Source organism: Pristis pectinata, chromosome 12 (genome assembly GCF_009764475.1).
Source record: "Pristis pectinata isolate sPriPec2 chromosome 12, sPriPec2.1.pri, whole genome shotgun sequence".
Classification (NCBI taxonomy): Eukaryota; Metazoa; Chordata; class Chondrichthyes; order Rhinopristiformes; family Pristidae; genus Pristis; species Pristis pectinata.
The window spans coordinates 18,212,569-18,229,403 of record NC_067416.1 but is presented as its reverse complement, the minus strand read 5'-3'; the positions used below and the strand labels follow the sequence as shown (position 1 = coordinate 18,229,403).

General features: G+C 41.8%; 1 protein-coding gene across 1 annotated transcript in view; it reads left to right on the top strand.

The window, feature by feature from the left end:
* mcmbp (minichromosome maintenance complex binding protein) overlaps positions 1–16,835 on the top strand; it is a 34,317-nt gene that overhangs the window by 828 nt on the left and 16,654 nt on the right. Inside the window, exons 2-8 of the mRNA XM_052026855.1 lie at positions 4,099–4,184; positions 8,407–8,547; positions 12,731–12,772; positions 13,903–14,004; positions 14,119–14,248; positions 14,864–15,012; positions 16,698–16,795. Of these exons, the coding sequence (XP_051882815.1) occupies positions 4,099–4,184; positions 8,407–8,547; positions 12,731–12,772; positions 13,903–14,004; positions 14,119–14,248; positions 14,864–15,012; positions 16,698–16,795 (748 nt within the window). The remainder of the gene's footprint in view (positions 1–4,098; positions 4,185–8,406; positions 8,548–12,730; positions 12,773–13,902; positions 14,005–14,118; positions 14,249–14,863; positions 15,013–16,697; positions 16,796–16,835) is intronic.

The following is a 16,835-nucleotide window of genomic DNA, read 5'->3' as shown; positions in this document are numbered from 1 at the left end:
AAGGGGCAACGACAGTAGAGGAACAGTATCAGGATTTGACTTCCGGTGGATGACCTTTCAACAAAATATAACTTTTAAAATGAACTCGGTTTCTCCCTCCACTCATCCAACCTGATCTGAGTATTTTAATGATTTTTCCATGGGGATACAAGAGACTGCAGATGCTGGAATCTGTTGTGAAAAACTAACTGGAGGAACTCAGCGGGTCGAGCAGCATCTGGGGGGGGGGGGGGGGGGAAGAAATTGTCAACATTTCAGTCGAGACACTGCACCAGGATGATTCCTTTCCCCCTCACAGATGCTGCTCGACCCGCTGAGTTCCTCCAGCAGTTAGTTTTTCACAACAGATTCCAGCATCTGCAGTCTCTTGTGTCCCCACGGAAAATCATGAAAATACTCAGATCGGGTTGACCCAGAATGTCGACAGTTCTCTTCCCCCACAGATGCTGCTCGACCCACTGAGTTCCTCCAGTGGCTTATTTTTGGGATTTCATTTTTTATTTCAGATATCCAGTATTTGCTTTTATAAATTCCTGTAAAGTATAATGCTTACGACTAATAAAGTCTACATTTGACATCACTGGGTAAGTTGCTGGAAGGTTTATCTGTCACAACACTTGCAATGCAGGTTGCATTTTGTGGCTCATTACATCTTGCTATTGTTAAATGGCAGCGTGCAATACCTCAATTTGGATTTTGATCAGGCATTCTCTTCAAAATAGCTCAATCAACTTTCCTTCTGACAATGTACATTATTGGATTACAGTTGAATTGTTGCAGAATCCAATTCTTTCATGATTAGTGAAAAATATTTTTAATTTATCCAGTGCTAGATTTGTTTATTGTTGTGTATGACATGCACTAAACAGGCCAAGCATTTGGAGTTGAGAAGCTGCCTTTTTTGAGTGCCCGCATTTGGAAATTTAACAGAAGCTGTAAAAGCAGTTAAGGGCTAGATCATCCTAAGGCCTCTTTTTTTTCTGTGCGGTGAGTATCTGATCTTCCCTGTGTCATCAGGACTCTGTGATTGAGAAACAACAACTTCCATTGCAGTTAGGGAAGAGAGATTCCAATGTTGTCTTCCTTTTTGTATTTTCTTGTGCTTTGGCCTTGAAACTTCTGGAGAGTAATCACGATCATTTCCATAAAAGAGAGCACTTGTATTTCTCAATGCAATCTCAGTAAAACACTGAGCCATGGAAGTTCGGTTGTTAAATATTTAAGCATTTGTTGAAAGTCGGTTTGGAGCTGCTTTTTGGCATTTAATTACATCCCAAGTTGGATTGTTTTATAAACCGCCCCACCGTGGGACTTGGAACACATGCATGCTGTAGCTGTTGCTGCTACTACTTCTTGCATTATGCCTTAAGCTCAAGGATAACGTGCATCCCCTCCAGCTCTGTGGGTTCTGGAGAGGCTTTTGAGGCCAATGAAGACCCTGCAAAAGGTTACATAGGAATTGGTGGCAGGGTGGGCAAGCAGGTGATGATTTTGGAGGCAGTGTACTCCTGCAGCCATTTACATTGGAGTTCTCTGTGTTGCCGATGAAGAGGTGCAAGGTTCTCAATGCCACCTTAATTAAGCAGATGTTACATTTCTTCCAAGGAGGCTTTGAGAACATCATCGAGTCTTTCATCTACCTGGTAATCTCTTGCAAATTGAACAGCATGACCACAAACCCAGTAGAGTGTCTATTTTGGGGGTCTGGAGTTGACATGTGAATAAAGTGGTCTGTCCAGAGCTGGCTGTATGTAATTGGGATTTCAGTGCTGAACGTATTGGCCTGGGTGAGAAGAGTCGCAGTGGGTTGTTGGTCCTGCAAGCTGGTTTGGAGGATTTTGCAGAGATGGTGTTGGTTGTATTTCTACAGTTCTTTGAGGTGCTGGGTGTAGTCTGTGTCTCAGAAGTGAACAGAAGGTAGGAAGGTCACAGCCCCAAAGTAGACCAGGATCTATGTACCAGGTGTGAGGTCTTGCTATTCAAATGCATTATTTTCCTTGTCTACAAAATGGCTGTTCTGGTGCACCAAAGACTTTTGGATTTCATCATCAATGTCTGTCTCCTGAAATATGGGAAGCAGTCTGTGTTTTCCACGGTCTTGTCGTGGATCTTTATTGTTGGAGGACATTGCTGTTCAGCAGGTACAGGGTGGTAGAAGATCTTGGTTTTGTGAAGTTAGGTGCAAGGCCTCTTCTCTTGTGTACTTTAATGAAAGAGTTGACGATGACTTGGATCGCAGCTCTTGTCTGTGTACTGAAGCTCTGACTGATGTTAGAGTGACCCTGGTTCTGAATTGGAGGCAGTGTAGGTTGAACCTTTCCTCATTGCTCCTGTAACTTTGGTCCGTTCCAGTAGGGAACTTGTTGGAAGTGACATCTAGCATTGCAGTGAGAATGACGTTGACCATCACTTCCATACCAGACCCAATCTCAGTCCAGCCTATTGTATGACAAGCTTGCATCATGTAATAGCTCTCTGGGTCCATACCAAAGTAGAACAAGACTATCTTCTTTAAAGTGTCAAGTTGCACTTGGCTTAAGTATGAGGTTGAATGAAGTTTCATAATGGTGCATAATTTGTACTGTAAATATACCTCTTCCCTTAAATTAATGCTCGATATGGTAGTCTCAACCTTAGGAAAGTGTCTCTGCTATAGCTTAACTGTAATCTATCTGTTTGACTTGCTGATGTGAAGTGGTGAAAGTAGGGTTCTGTAGGTCTGTCTGTGGCTACAATATTCTCTAAATGTCAGATGGGCCATCTGACTAAGATGGACCAGGATGGAAGACTGAAGATGCCCTTTGGCTGTTTGCCATTGATTCCATACTGCTGCCTCTAACCCTAGCCACTGCCACTTTTTGGACTCTGTTGCGGGGGGGGGGGGGGGTGGAATCTTCCTCTGATCCCCTCTAAAACTCCTATTCCTCACCTTAAATCAATCCTTTCTCATCTTAATCACCTCTGCCATGGGAAAACTTTCTTGATATCTACCCTGTCAAGGCCTTTTATAATCTTGTGGTTATGCTTTTTGCTGTCTGGACTGCATGCTCCTTAACATGGACTGTAGAACTGTACAGTGTGGGAACGGGCTCTTTGGCCAACCCTGGTACCAAATTAAAGTAATCCCATCTGCCTGCATGTGATCCATATCCGTCCATTTGCTGCACATTCATGTGCCTGTCTGAATGCGCCTTAAATGTATCTGCCTCAGCTTCTCCCACTGGCAGTGCATTCCAGGCACCTACCAATCTCCGTGTATTTTTAAAAGAAAACAAACGTACATTGCAAATCACCTTTAAAATTTTCCCCCTCTCACCTTAAAGCTATGCCCTCTGGTATTTGACATTTTCACCCTCTGACCATCACCCTATGAATGCCTCTCATTTTTTTAATATATACTATCAGATTGCCCCTCAACCTGCAACGCTTCAGAGAAGACAATCCAAGTTTGTCCAACCTCTCCTTATAGTTAATACACTCCAATCCAGGCAACATCTCGGTGAACCACCCTCTCCAATGCCTCCACATCCTTCGGACCAGAACTGCACACGATACTCCAAATGTAGCCTAACCAAAGTGTTTTAAAGCAGCAGCGTGACTTCCCTACTTTTATACTCAATGCCGCAACCAACGAAGGCAAGTATGCTGTACGCTGCCTTTACCACCCTATCCCACTTTCATAGAGCTGTGAACTTGGACCCTAAAATCCCTCTGTGCATCAATGCTCCAAAGGGTCCTGCCATTTACTGTATCCTTTCCTCTTGCATTTGACTTCCCAAAGTGCAACACCTCACACTTGTCCAGATTAAACTCCATCTGCTAATTCTCTGCCCATATTTCCTACTTCCTCCTGAAATCCATAATCCTTTTAAGATCTTCATTAGCTTGTGTTTGGCCACCATCCTTTATCCATATCTCTGTTTGTCTGATCTGTCTACCTGACATGCATCCTGGGGCTCTTTTCTGTTTGAACTGGTTTATAAGTGCAAGTGTTTGCTCAGCTGGTATCTCGTTTTGCCATCCTCTCAGAACCCTTGAAAACGTTACTGTGGGATAAGGAAACATTTCTGAAGTTGGGTCTTGATTTGAACTTTACAGCTCAAAATGGCGCTGGTGGTGAATGGGAGAAAAAAGTGGTTGAATATTTCAAAGAGAAGCTGAAGGAGACAACTGCAGCCAACTGGGTGAGAGATTATTTCATATGTTGTTTATTCTACCATGTCTTCTGAAATGAACATAAAAATTGTTGGAATGGTGTAATTTAAGACCATCTCAAAATAATGGAGTTATTGCTTATTCAATTGTTTAATAAATCAGTAGTCACTCTTGCCTCAGAACGTTCAAGCACATTTATGAGACTGAATGAACAATATTGTGTAATAAATCAGGTAGGTGGTGACAATGCAATCGGATCAACTAATACTTTGGAACAAGCACTTTGAGAACGTGCAGTATATTATGTTTAATGATAAGGTTAGATCATGTTAGTTTCTCATACTGCTAACATAATTTGTACTTTCTTTTGACAGGTATGTGCCACGAGTAATGTACCACAGAGCTAAATTGTTGAAAATGCCCTTTTAATAAAAGACTCGCAGAAAGACAGACTGAATCAAAGTAACGACTAAACCAGTGCTGTTTTTATCTCTGCCATCATCTCAGTTTGGATTTTTGCCTCAGTTGGCTGAAGTAACTTTTGACTGTGCTTGCAATTAGAATTTTTTCCCTTTTAAGTCCCACTTAATTCACATTTAAAGATTGTCTTGATGAACTGGTTGGGAATCTAAAAATTTTAACCATCTTACTTTGTCTTCTTTGTTAATAGCAGAAGGCATTTACCCTTGTCAACTCCTTTAACAATTTCTTTTTACAGTTGTCTTTTGCAACTTGCTCAGATCCAGATTTTATAATTTAATATTCCAGAATTTGAAATGTATTTCAGTGTGTCCCCCTACATAGGAGATTTAACACCTGTGTGGCCTGGGCAAAAATGTTCCTGCTTATTACAATGGGAATACATAACTAGGGAGATTGTGCCTCAGTTGTGTAAAAACTGTATTTGGAGTACTGCTTACAGTGTTTCATTTAAGTTAATGCATTGGAAGCAGTTCAGAGGAGGTTTACTAGACATACCTGGAATGGGCAGTTGTCTCATGAGGAAAGGTCAGGCTAGGCTTGTGTCTACTGGAGTACAGAAGAGTGAGGGGGAACTTGATTGAAACGTATGATTCTGAGGGGTCTTGGCAGAAAAAATAGGTGGACGATATTTCTTCTTTTGGAAGAATCTAGAATGGGGGAGTTGGTGTTTTGAAACAAGTGCTTAAGGCAGTATTGAGGCAAAAATCTCTCCGGTTCGTGAAATGTTCAGAACTTTCTTCAAAAGGTGGTGAAAGCAGCGTCTTCAAATATTTTTAAAGCGGAGTGAGTTGGATGCCAAGTAAGCAAGGGGCTGAGAGGTTACTGTGGGATAGATGAGGAGCACAAGAGTTGAGGTTACAATTGGATCAACCGTCGTTGAATGGTGAGCAGCTCACAGGGCGCACTCCTGCTTCTAATTTGTATATTCGCATAGATATTAAAATATCCTGAATCGGGAAAGTGTCACGATGGTTAATTCAATGCTAAATTATGTACAAAGATGAAGAGGCGGAAGGAGAGATGGGTTAAGGGTGAGGGGAAAAAAAGGAAAATGTTTTTTTTAAGATTTATAGTTTTTGATTTCTGACCTGAGAATCAGTTCATAAAACCTCTGGTTGAAGGGTTCAGCTGATAAATAACTTTGTGACATCCAACTGGTGATGTTTGGAGATGTTGGCCCCCTCCATTCCATGTGTTTATGATGAAAGGGTCTTGTGTTACACCATCTGCCTGCCTCTGAACCTCTCTGTTTCCACCAGTTCAACCTGATGTGGGTTCAGTGGACCTGTTTCCCAACCTGAGAGGTGGAAAATCTGTGGGAGTTGGTGGTGCAGCAGTGGGTTCCGTGGGGAATGCCCTACTGCAGCACATATCCTCAGGGTCAGCACTGTGCTGACTGGGTGGTTCTGCCACAGCCTCTGTTCCGAAATAACCCAGTTACAGGCTTGTCTGCTGGCAGATCAGGGCAGAGTTTGGCAGGAGATCTGGCCCGTTGCCTTTGGAGGTAAAGTTAACCAAATGCAATATTGCACTTTTTTCCTCATAGCCTCAGGTGCACACTTTGCTGCCTTTCTTTCCTTTTATAAATACCTCTTTGCAAATCTTGGGTAACTCTCTCTTCCACAGTTGAGTATTCATTCTCCAAATACAGACAGACCCCAGGTTACGCAAGGGTCCCATTCCTGAGAATGTCCGTAAGCCGATTTTCCCCATAAATCAGAAACGTTATAGATACCCTTATTGTATACTACATATACTTGCTATAATTATTTAATTGAAAAATCACCCTAATACTACCTATAATTAAACTAATGGAATATATTTTGTGTCCATTCATAGAACCATAGAACCATACAGCACAAAACAGGCCCTTCGGCCCACCATGTTGTGCCGTCCATCAAACCACCCTCACACTATCTAACCCTTTCCTCCTGCATATCCCTCTATCTCACATTCCTCCATGTGCCTATCCAGCAAACTCTTGAACCTGTCCAATGTATCTGCCTCCACCACCACCCCAGGCAATGCATTCCATGCACCAACCACTATCTGGGTGAAAAACCTCCTCCTGACATCTCCCCTGAACCTCCCACCCATAACCTTAAAGCCATGCCCTCTCATCTTGACCATTGGTGCCCTGGGAAGGAGGCGCTGGCTGTCTGTCTATTCCTCTCAATATTTTACATACCTCTATCATGTCTCTTCTCATTCTCCTCCTATCCAGTGAATAAAGCCCTAGCACCTTAAGCCTGTGCTCATATTCCATATGCTCTAATCTAGGCAGCATCCTGGTAAATCTCCTCTGCACCCTCTCCAACGCCTCCACATCCTTCCTAATGCGGCAACCAAAACTGAACACAGTACTCTAAGTGTGGTCTAACTAGAGTTTTGTAAAGCTGCATCATCACTTCGCGGCTCTTAAACTCAATCCCACGATTTATGAAAGCTAACATCCCATAGGCCTTCTTAACTGCTCTATCCACCTGTGAGGCAACTTTCAGTGAAATGTGAATATGAACCCCCAGATCCCTCTGCTCCTCTACACTGCCTTTTACCTTGTACTCTGCCCTGGAGTTTGTCCTTCCAAAGTGTACCACCTCACACTTCTCCAGATTGAACTCCATCTGCCACTTGTCAGCCCAGCTCTGCATCCTATCATTATCCCTCTGTAAGTTCCGACAGCCCACTACACTATCCACAACACCGCCGATTTTAGTGTCATCCGCAAACTTACTAACCCAGCCTTCCACCCCCTCATCTAAGTCATCTATAAATATCACAGAAAGTAGAGGTCCCAGAACAGATCCCTGCGGGACACCACTAGTCATTGCTCTCCAATTCGAGGGCACTCCTTCCACCTCAACCCTCTGCTTTCAACAGGCAAGCCAATTCCTAATCCACACAGCCAAGCTTCCTTGGATCCCTTGGCCTCTGACCTTCTGAAGAAGCCTACCATGAGGAACTTTATCAAACGCCTTACTAAAATCCATATAGACCACATCCACCGCACTACCCTCATCAATCTTCCTTGTCACCTCCTCAAAGAACTCTCAGGCTTGTGAGGCAAGATCTTCCCTTCACAAAGCCATGCTGGCTGTCCCTAATCAGTCCATGATTCTCCAGGTGTTCATAGATCCTATCCCTTAGAATCCTTTCTAACAGCTTACCCACCACAGACATAAGGCTCACCGGTCTGTAATTCCCTGGACTATCCCTACTACCTTTTTTGAACAAGGGGACAACATTCGCCACCCTCCAGTCCTCCCGCACCATCCCCGTGGACAACGAGGCATGAAACATTATTATTAGTAGCTTGGAAAAATGATTTAAAATGTATGGGAGAATTTGAGTGAAATCAGATTTCTGAAAATCTTCATTCATAACCAGGGCAGCCCCAGTATTTGCTATTGAAAAGTGGCATGTACCCTTTGTTATAAAAGTTGTTGGGATACAAGGTCTATTCTTTTAGCAGTTGAAGTAACATCCTCCATTGATGAAAAATGCGATGATACTGGAGAAACTCAGGCCAGGCAGCATCTGTGGAGAAAAGCAGGCAGTCAACCTTTCAGGTCAGGACCCTTCAGTCCTGAAGAAGGGTCCTAATCCGAAACGTTGACCTCCTGGTTTTCTCCACAGATGCTGCCTGACCTGCTGAGTTCCTCCAGCATCATTGTATTTTACATCTAGATTCCAGCAGCTGCAGTCCTTTGTTTCTCTATCCTCCAGTGATGATTTGACTAAAATGCAATTTTCCTCTCCTGCTAACAGGTGCCTTCCTTGAATGATGTTCCACTGCATTACCTAAAGCCAAATAGCTTGGTGAAATTCCGCTGTATGGTCCAGGATATGTTTGATCCAGAGTTTTATATGGGAATTTATGAGACTGTGGAGTCAAATGCCAAATCCAAGGTAGGTATTTTTGGTGTAGAAATGGGATATTAAGACTATTCCAAACCAAAATGGTAAATTGATAGACATCAGGGTTTCATTGTGTTTCTTGATAGCAGTGACAGATGACCCAATTTTATTTGCTCACTCTTGTGATTTGACAAGAAAATAATTCTCCTCTACAGCTGTCTGCAGATTTCAGCAACGAGTTGAACTATAAAATGATAGGGCTGTTGTGAAGTGCAAGACCTGTAATTCAAATGACAAACATTGTCATGGATGATAATGGCAAGATTGATTGATTTGATATATTAAGGGAATGGTTTGAAATTTTTAGTTTCAGTGACACTCTGCTAAATTTGAACTTTAAGTATTTCCATGCTCTTGTCTACCCTGTTATCTTCCTTCAGTATCCATCAGGCACGGAAATCGAGGGTTGTGAGATTGTGCAGCAAAGTGGCACTGAAGTAAAAGACCAGCTGTGATTTTATTGAGGGATAAGGCAAATATAGGGGCTAAATGACTTGCTGCTTATACTCCAGTTCTTGTGTATCGTGAATTCACAAGTCTGAGCTCATTCCTTTGCTGAATATTTTCTTTTGAGAAGAATTGGTGGACTTTATTAATTTGAGCCCAATTAAGTTTTTGGAAATGCATCTCCTCATACATTTACCTTGTGACTACCTAAAGGTAAATGAGGTCTCCGAGGGTGACTACAATGAGATTTCTTTGCCTAGCATCACCTAAAGAGGTGTACTGGAATTGCCACTGCTTCAGTATCACTCACCTGTTTTTGTTATTCATTTGGTATTGGTTTATTAGTGTCTCTTATACCGAGGTACAGTGGAAAAACTTGTCTTGCAAACCGATCGTACAGGTCAATTCATTACACAGTGCAGTTACATTGAGTTAGTACAGAGTGCATTGAGGTAGTACAGGTAAAAATAATAACAGTACAGAATAAAGTGTGACCAACCAAGCAGGAATTCCCTCACTTGCTCACACAGATATTTGCTGGTTGTTGTAACTTGTACTTTATTTGAGAATGGAGGGTAATGTAAATGTAGCTTTGCACGAGAACACGCTGCATGATTTTTTTGAGTTTTGAGAAATTGAAGCAAAACTGGGCTGAGCTTCAATCATTATCAAAATCCAAATGTGTGTTGAGATCAAAATTTTGCCCTTCATATCCATTCTGTAAAAGTGTACAAATGGATTTCTTGTTTGACTATCACAGTGTTACCTTGGTTTCTTCCAAGTAACTGAGGAAAGGTAAGATGTTGATAGTTGACCTTTAATATGAAGTGGACAAATGTGAAGTTCTATCCACTTTGGTAGAAAACATAAGGGTAGATGATAGATTAGAAAATATTGATGTATAAAGGGATCTGTGCATCCTGTACACCAGTCACTGAAAGCAAACGTGCAGATGCAGTAAGCAGTGAAGGTAAATGGTACAATGGCCTTCATTGCAAAGGTAATGCCTTGTTGCAATTACACAGGGCCTTGGTGAGACCATGCCTGGAGCATAGCTTTGATCTCACTACCTATGAAATGATACAATCGCCATAGAGTGTGCAGCGAAGGTTCATCACACTGATTATTCTTTTATGAGGATTTGGAATATTGTGCTCTGTTTTGGAAACCCTGCTATAGAAAAAACATCATTAAACTGGAAAGAGGTTAGCTGTGGAGATTTATGAGGATGTTGCTGGGACTGAGTTATGGAGGGAGGTTGACACTTTATTCACTTCTTCACCCAGACAGTGGTCTGTATATGGAAGGAGCTGCCAGAAGAAGTGATTGAGGCAGGTACATTAAGAAATTTAAAAAGTACATGGATAGGAAAGGTTTAGAGGAGTATGGGCCAAATGTGGGCAAATGGGACTAGGTCGGATGGGAATTTTTGTTTTCGTGGACCAGTTTGGCCAAAGGCCCTGTTTCCATGCTGTAGAATTGGGTCAAACAGGCCCTCATTCACTACAGTTTAGAAGATTTAGAGGAGATTTCATTGAAACAAACAAAATTCAAGCATAGCTTGACAGACTGGACGCAGGGAGAATGTTTCCCTTGGCTGGATGTCTAGAATGAGGGGTCACAGTCTTGGGATACAGGGTAAGACATTCATCATTAAGATGAGGAGAAATCTCTTCACTCAGAGGGTCATAATCCTCCTGTGGTAGAGCACGTGTCACTGAATATATTTAAGAAGAAGCAAGATAAATTTGTGGACCCAAAAGGCATCGATGGATAAAGGTAGCAAGATAGTAGATTAGCCATGATCATACTGAATGAGGTAGCAGACTTGAGGGAGTGAGAGGCCAACTACTATTTTCTAAGTTACTATGATTTATGTGGATAGCAGCAAACAGTGCATCTAATTGCTTGTAGCATTGTTTCTCAGCCAGTGCCTCCCTGTGTAAAGAACAGAAGTGCTACGATACTGCTGTCCAATACCAGTCATCTGGATCAAGTCTCCTGTTTCATCAAGTCTCCTTTCTTGTAAATCTTGACACAGCTTTAATGTTTCTGTTCTTAATCCATTGCCCACCAGTCCAATGTTCTGAATGACACCTCACTGGCAGTTCTCACGGGCAGAGGGAAAATCTGAATTCGGATGAATTGATAAACAATAAAAAGTGTCATTGTGCTGCATTGGAAGATCAGGGCTTCTGTCAGTTCAAAGTGCTGGAAAGGGACTTCAGCCAGCAGTTTTATTCTGTGACTATTTGACATTAGAATAGTCTCTGGCCTTGTTAGGGGAGAGTTCTTCTGCAATTTTCCCTTATCAATGCTGTTCAGTCACTGTCAGAAATGCAATGTTTTTGCTGATGGTGTGAGATTTTCTGGTTTTGCTCTTTGGTAATGAAACCATTGAATACTTTATCCATCTTTCTTTCTATTGGAAGACCTTTTCATTTAAAGGGGAAAAAAATATCTTTAAGCTGTTCTGTTTCCAAATAGCACTTCACATGAGCTAGAGCAAGAACTTAAATACAGGCTGCACTTTGTACTTCAGGGATCTTCTTGTCAGCATGAGTGTGAATTCCAGGATCCATTTGGAAGAATTCTGTTTCCTGTGTTTACTTTTGCAAACTGCTTGTTCTTTTCTTGGATATCAACATTTTTAGCCATGTGACAAACACCCTCTCCTTTTCCCTGTTATTTCCTGTTCTGTCATTGTCATATGACACAGAAGCAGCCCTAACAGCCTACTGACTGCACCAACCATCGAGCACCCCGTTACACTAATCTCATTTTGTTCTCACCAGCTCCCCCCAGATTCTACTGCTCTCCTACACACTAAGGGTAATTTACACTGGCCAATTAACCTACCAGCCCACACATCTTTGGGACGTGGGAGGAAATTTCTGTAGTCCTGGGAAGGACGTGCAAACTCCACACAGACAGCACTGAAGTTCAGGATTGAACCTGGGCTGCCGGAGCTGTGAGGCAGCAGCTGTGCCCCTGTGCTGCCCTGAAGTTGTTGAATGCTAAACATCAGTATATTGTTGACCAGAGCTAAGGTGTTCAGAACACTTACCTTGCAATGGTAAATGAATGCAGCTTCAAATTCGCGTTGGGATCATCTGGACTGGTCATAAGGTACAATATTGTTTGAAATATCCGGCTCATTTGATGGGTGCCTGCAACTGACACAATGTCAGCCACACCCCACCTTCCATGCTCATTGTGACGGACAGCTCTCTGCCATCTTCTAGACGTGGCCCTCCTCAGCTTGTTTGTTCTTATTGCACGACATGAGGACTGATGGTTGAGGCTCCTTTAAGGAGCTATTGGACACCACCAGGACAAGACTTCAGAATTCGTCTTCTAAAAGGCTGATATGAAATGGGCTGAGAGGTCATTATAATGAGAGCCCACATTGTAAGCTGGTCTAAGTTGGAAACCCCAAAATGCATCATTTCTGCACAATGTGCTGTGCATTTTAAAACGTGGTATCCTTCACAACGTTGATAGCTCTTCTGTTTAATTGTATTTACACTTGGGCTTTAAATGGGTTTTTTACCTATCGTAATTAGCCAGGACCATTGCTCTCTTGACTATATTTGTATATCCATTTCCATGCTTTTAATTGTAATTACATTGTGAGCTTTTTTTGTTATCAGAGCTAGGTTTTAAATTTTAAACGGAGATTTCACCATTGTGAATATATTTCAAACAATTTTGTTATTCTTGTTAGGTTCTACGCTTTGGAAAATACAAAGATGTTGCTGAATGTGGGGTAAGTAACCTCCCTAAAATGCATTTTGCCTTTTTTTTAAATTGGACATCAAATACGGAATCGCATTCACCAGCCTAAAAACAGACCCCAAACAATGAGTTGGATGAGACAATAACAAGCCGAAGGACGTTGAGCTGGTTAGGTGCACTTTTACTCTATAACGGTAGGTGGAGCTAGCACTCTAAGTAAAACCAGCTGAATCCTGAAGACAAAGGCACCTTACAGCTAAAATCCTTTCAGTGGTGTGCAACATAGAATGGTCACTAACTGTCATTGGTTGCTCTGCATCCTTCATTTTACAAGTAGAATCCAATTGCCTCATTTCAACTTTTGTTTGAAAATCGCCATGTACACATTATTTTGTTAATTATTTGCAAATAAAAAGCTTGATACTTAGCATGTCAGCTCCATCAATGTCAGGCTTGCTTGTGAGTGAATGGGTTGCACCCCACTTTGAATTTTCGTATCTCGAAATATTTTGGTTCTCTGAAGCTGTTTTGCTGGGATGCAATTCTGGAAGTGCTAACAATACCCCAAATCGCCATTCTTCAGTTGTTAATGTAGCTGGTGTGTCTGAGCGTGCTGTACACTTGAATGCTTCACTGCTTGGCTTGATACTTTTCTCACCAGGAGTCTGCATATCCAAGTTTGCTGTCAATCACAGCACATTTGTATGTGCCCTGGAAGAGATTAGTTATTAATTGATACCTCTACATCAGATAAGATTTCTTTATTAGTCACATGTACTGTACGTTGAAACACACAGTGAAATGCATCTTTTGCGTGGAATGTGCTGGGGGCAGCCCGCAAGTGTCGCCACGCTTCCGGCGCCAACATAGTATGCCCACAACTTCCTAACCTGTACGTCTTTGGAATGTGGGAGGAAACCAGAGCACCCAGAGGAAACCCACACAGACACGGGGAGAACGTACAAACTCCTTACGGACAGTGGCTGGAATTGAACCCGGGTCACTGGTGCTGTAATAGCGTTACTAGCCACTACACTACCGTGATTACCTCTACATAAACAGATTGGTGGGGGCTTGGCTCCTTTTCAGTTAAAACTGTTGCAATTCATCCTGGAGTTTAATAACTGTTAGAATGTATAACAGAATTTATTTTCTTCCCAGCTCCAGCAAGAGATTGCCTTGGACTCTCCCAAATGTGTCACCCTGGAGAGACAAACATTTTACTGTATTCCTGTGCCTGGAGAGTCAGAGTGGGTGAAAGAGATATCCTTTTTTGAGTGACTGGTTTCTTCAGCTTAGACCTGCGAGGCTTTTCGTCTGAATGAATAAATGAAAGTAGCCTGCAATTCTGCTGTTTCCCTTAACTTGCTGTCATACGTCTATGCCAGTGCCAGCCAAGCACGGGGAAACCCTTCCACATCCTATACTCCAAGTCGACACAAGAGGAGTTATGAGGAGGATGAGGACATGGAAATGCATCCACCCAAACCTAAAGAGCAGTGTGCAGGTACAGGCTTGTATGTTGCCATCCTATGCTCATCTATGGAGCTGCAGAAAAATAATGAGCTAGTTGCAGCAAGGTAACGCCCTCTACTCCACCGTATAATTAATGCATATTAGCCCAAGAGGAAACAGTTCACTAATTGCACTGGTTTCTCTAACATCCTGCTAATGAATGAGAAAGCGTCTTTGTCGCCCACTTCCCAAACCAGTGATGTATTGCAAAACAGCTGTCTAATAGACTTAAGCCTTTGTTCCTTGTAAGAAAGGTGAAGTATGCTAACTAGTGTGTTAAATCGCACTTTATTTAATCCAGCAAGGTTGTATGTTTAGTTTTTATTTTGCTTTCATGACATTTTAAGACTTCTTTCTAAATGTGTTTGAGCAGCAGAAATAATCCAGCCCTCTCTCTAGTTAACACATAATCTAAAACTATGCTTGCATGATAAAGCATTTATTAGAAATTGGGTTGATTGATTTGTTACAAACCTGTAAGATGTCATAATGTCCTGCATGCCAATTTTATACTTTTTGTTCACTACCAGTTATTGGTCACTTTGAAACATTAGCTAGAAGGCAACAAAATGGAAGGTGTTAATGCTAATCCTTTACCCTGTATCAGCTGGCTGTAGTGGATCGCAAGGATGTGGAGATGCAAAGCGTCTTGAAAAGGAGGCACCAGCGGGACACCAGAATTTGTCAAACTGTACAACGTCAATTGATCTCAACTTCCCATTACCAGGAGAGAAAGGGCCTGCATGCCTTGTGAAGGTAAGACTTTTTTTTTCTTGAGCCATATAAGGCAAAAGTTGTACTTTGTCATGAAACAAATGCTGAAAGAACTAAGCCAGTCAAGCTTATTGTCATGTGTACAAGTACATGTATGCACAGGTGCAATGAAAAACTTACTTGCAGCAGCATCACAGGCACAGAGCATCATGTAAGCAGCATTCACAAGAAAAACCTAAATTAAACAATTTTTATAAGAGAGAACACAATTAGAACAAAAAAAACAAAAAAATCTATTCAATACACAAAGTGCTAGAGGAACTCAGCAGGTCAGGCAGCATCGATGGAGGGAAATAGACAGTCGACATTTCGAGCCGAGACCCTTCTTCAGGACTGTGAAGGAAGAGGGCAGAAGCCATAGGGAGGAGGAGGAGCACACACAGGCAGGTGATAGGCGAGTCCAGGTGAGATGGGGTAGGTAGGTGGGTGGGGAAGGTGGGGGCAAGATGTAATAAGCTGAGATGTTCTTTTTAAAAAAAAATCTATTTCAGTGCAAAGTGATCACAGTGGTCGTGGTGGTGCTAAACTGTAGTAATTAGGGTTTTGCCAGTTGGTTCAAGAACCGAATGGTTGAAGGGAAGTAGTTCTCTTGAACCTGGTGGTCTGGTTCAGGTTTCTGTACCTCCTGCTTGATGATGGCTGTGAGAAGATGGCATGGGCTGGATGGTGGGGATCTTTGATGATAAATGTTGCAGCCTTGAGGCAATGCCATCAAGTCAAGCATCATCAGTGGAAAGAGAAATCAGTTACAGATTCAGGTTGAAGACCCTTCACCAAAACTATGCATTGCCACATTTTCATCTGATGCATGTACCCAACAATTTCAGCGAACTGAACAATGGTATGTTTTACTGTTGTGTATATTGTGACTTCCAAAGGCTTGGTGTTGGCTGTTCTCTAAATTACAAAATAAACTTTGTTTTAATTGTTTAAAATTGCTGATCAAATTTTTCTTGAAAATTCAGAGAAAGGAAGACCATTTTATTTCACTGTATTTTAGAGTTAGGCAGGTTGGGGGAATTCATCTTGTACCACTGTCTGAAGCTATACTTTTATAATAAAGTATTTAGCAGTAGTTGGTGGGAATCTGCTTCGAGGAGTTCAATGATAAACACTTACTGAGAACCAATCTTAAAAAGCTGTAAGAGGAGGGGATGGGTGGAGATGTAGCTAATTAGTTTTCTTCTTGCAAATGCCATGATTTGACAAAGGATATGGCAGTGGTTCAGATAAATCTGTCTTCTAGTTTTCTGCCAGTGGAATATTTCTCCTTAGTTACTCTCTCAAATCCCTTTGATTTTTGAACAACACCTTTCAAATCTTCCCTACCCCACTCGTCTTCAGAGTTGGAAAGGCAAATTTCTAAATCTAGAGTTCTGTATGACTGAAATCCTGCAGGTTCCATGCTATTCTATTGAAATTCCTTTGCGTTTTTACCAAGGCCTTGTGTTTTCTAAAAATTGGTCATAGTTCTCCAGTTCAAAATATTTTGATGTTTCCCCCAAAATTTACTTTGTGTCGTCATTTGTAATTTTTCTCCACACTTTTTGTTAGGCAACGTGTAACTTAGTACTTTTTAATTAAAAGCCCCTGAAGATATTGAATACTTGCTTCTGTCATGCATTATTCTGTTCTGAATGTTTGTCCATTAATGTTTTATTTGACAGATCTATGAGGACTGGGATAGTTTCAAAGTCAATGACATGCTGGAAGTTTATGGGGTTTTATCAGTGGATCCAGCACTGGGTGTAATAAATGAAGAGAGGTAAGATGTATTAGATCGTATAGACAATTACCATGATTAT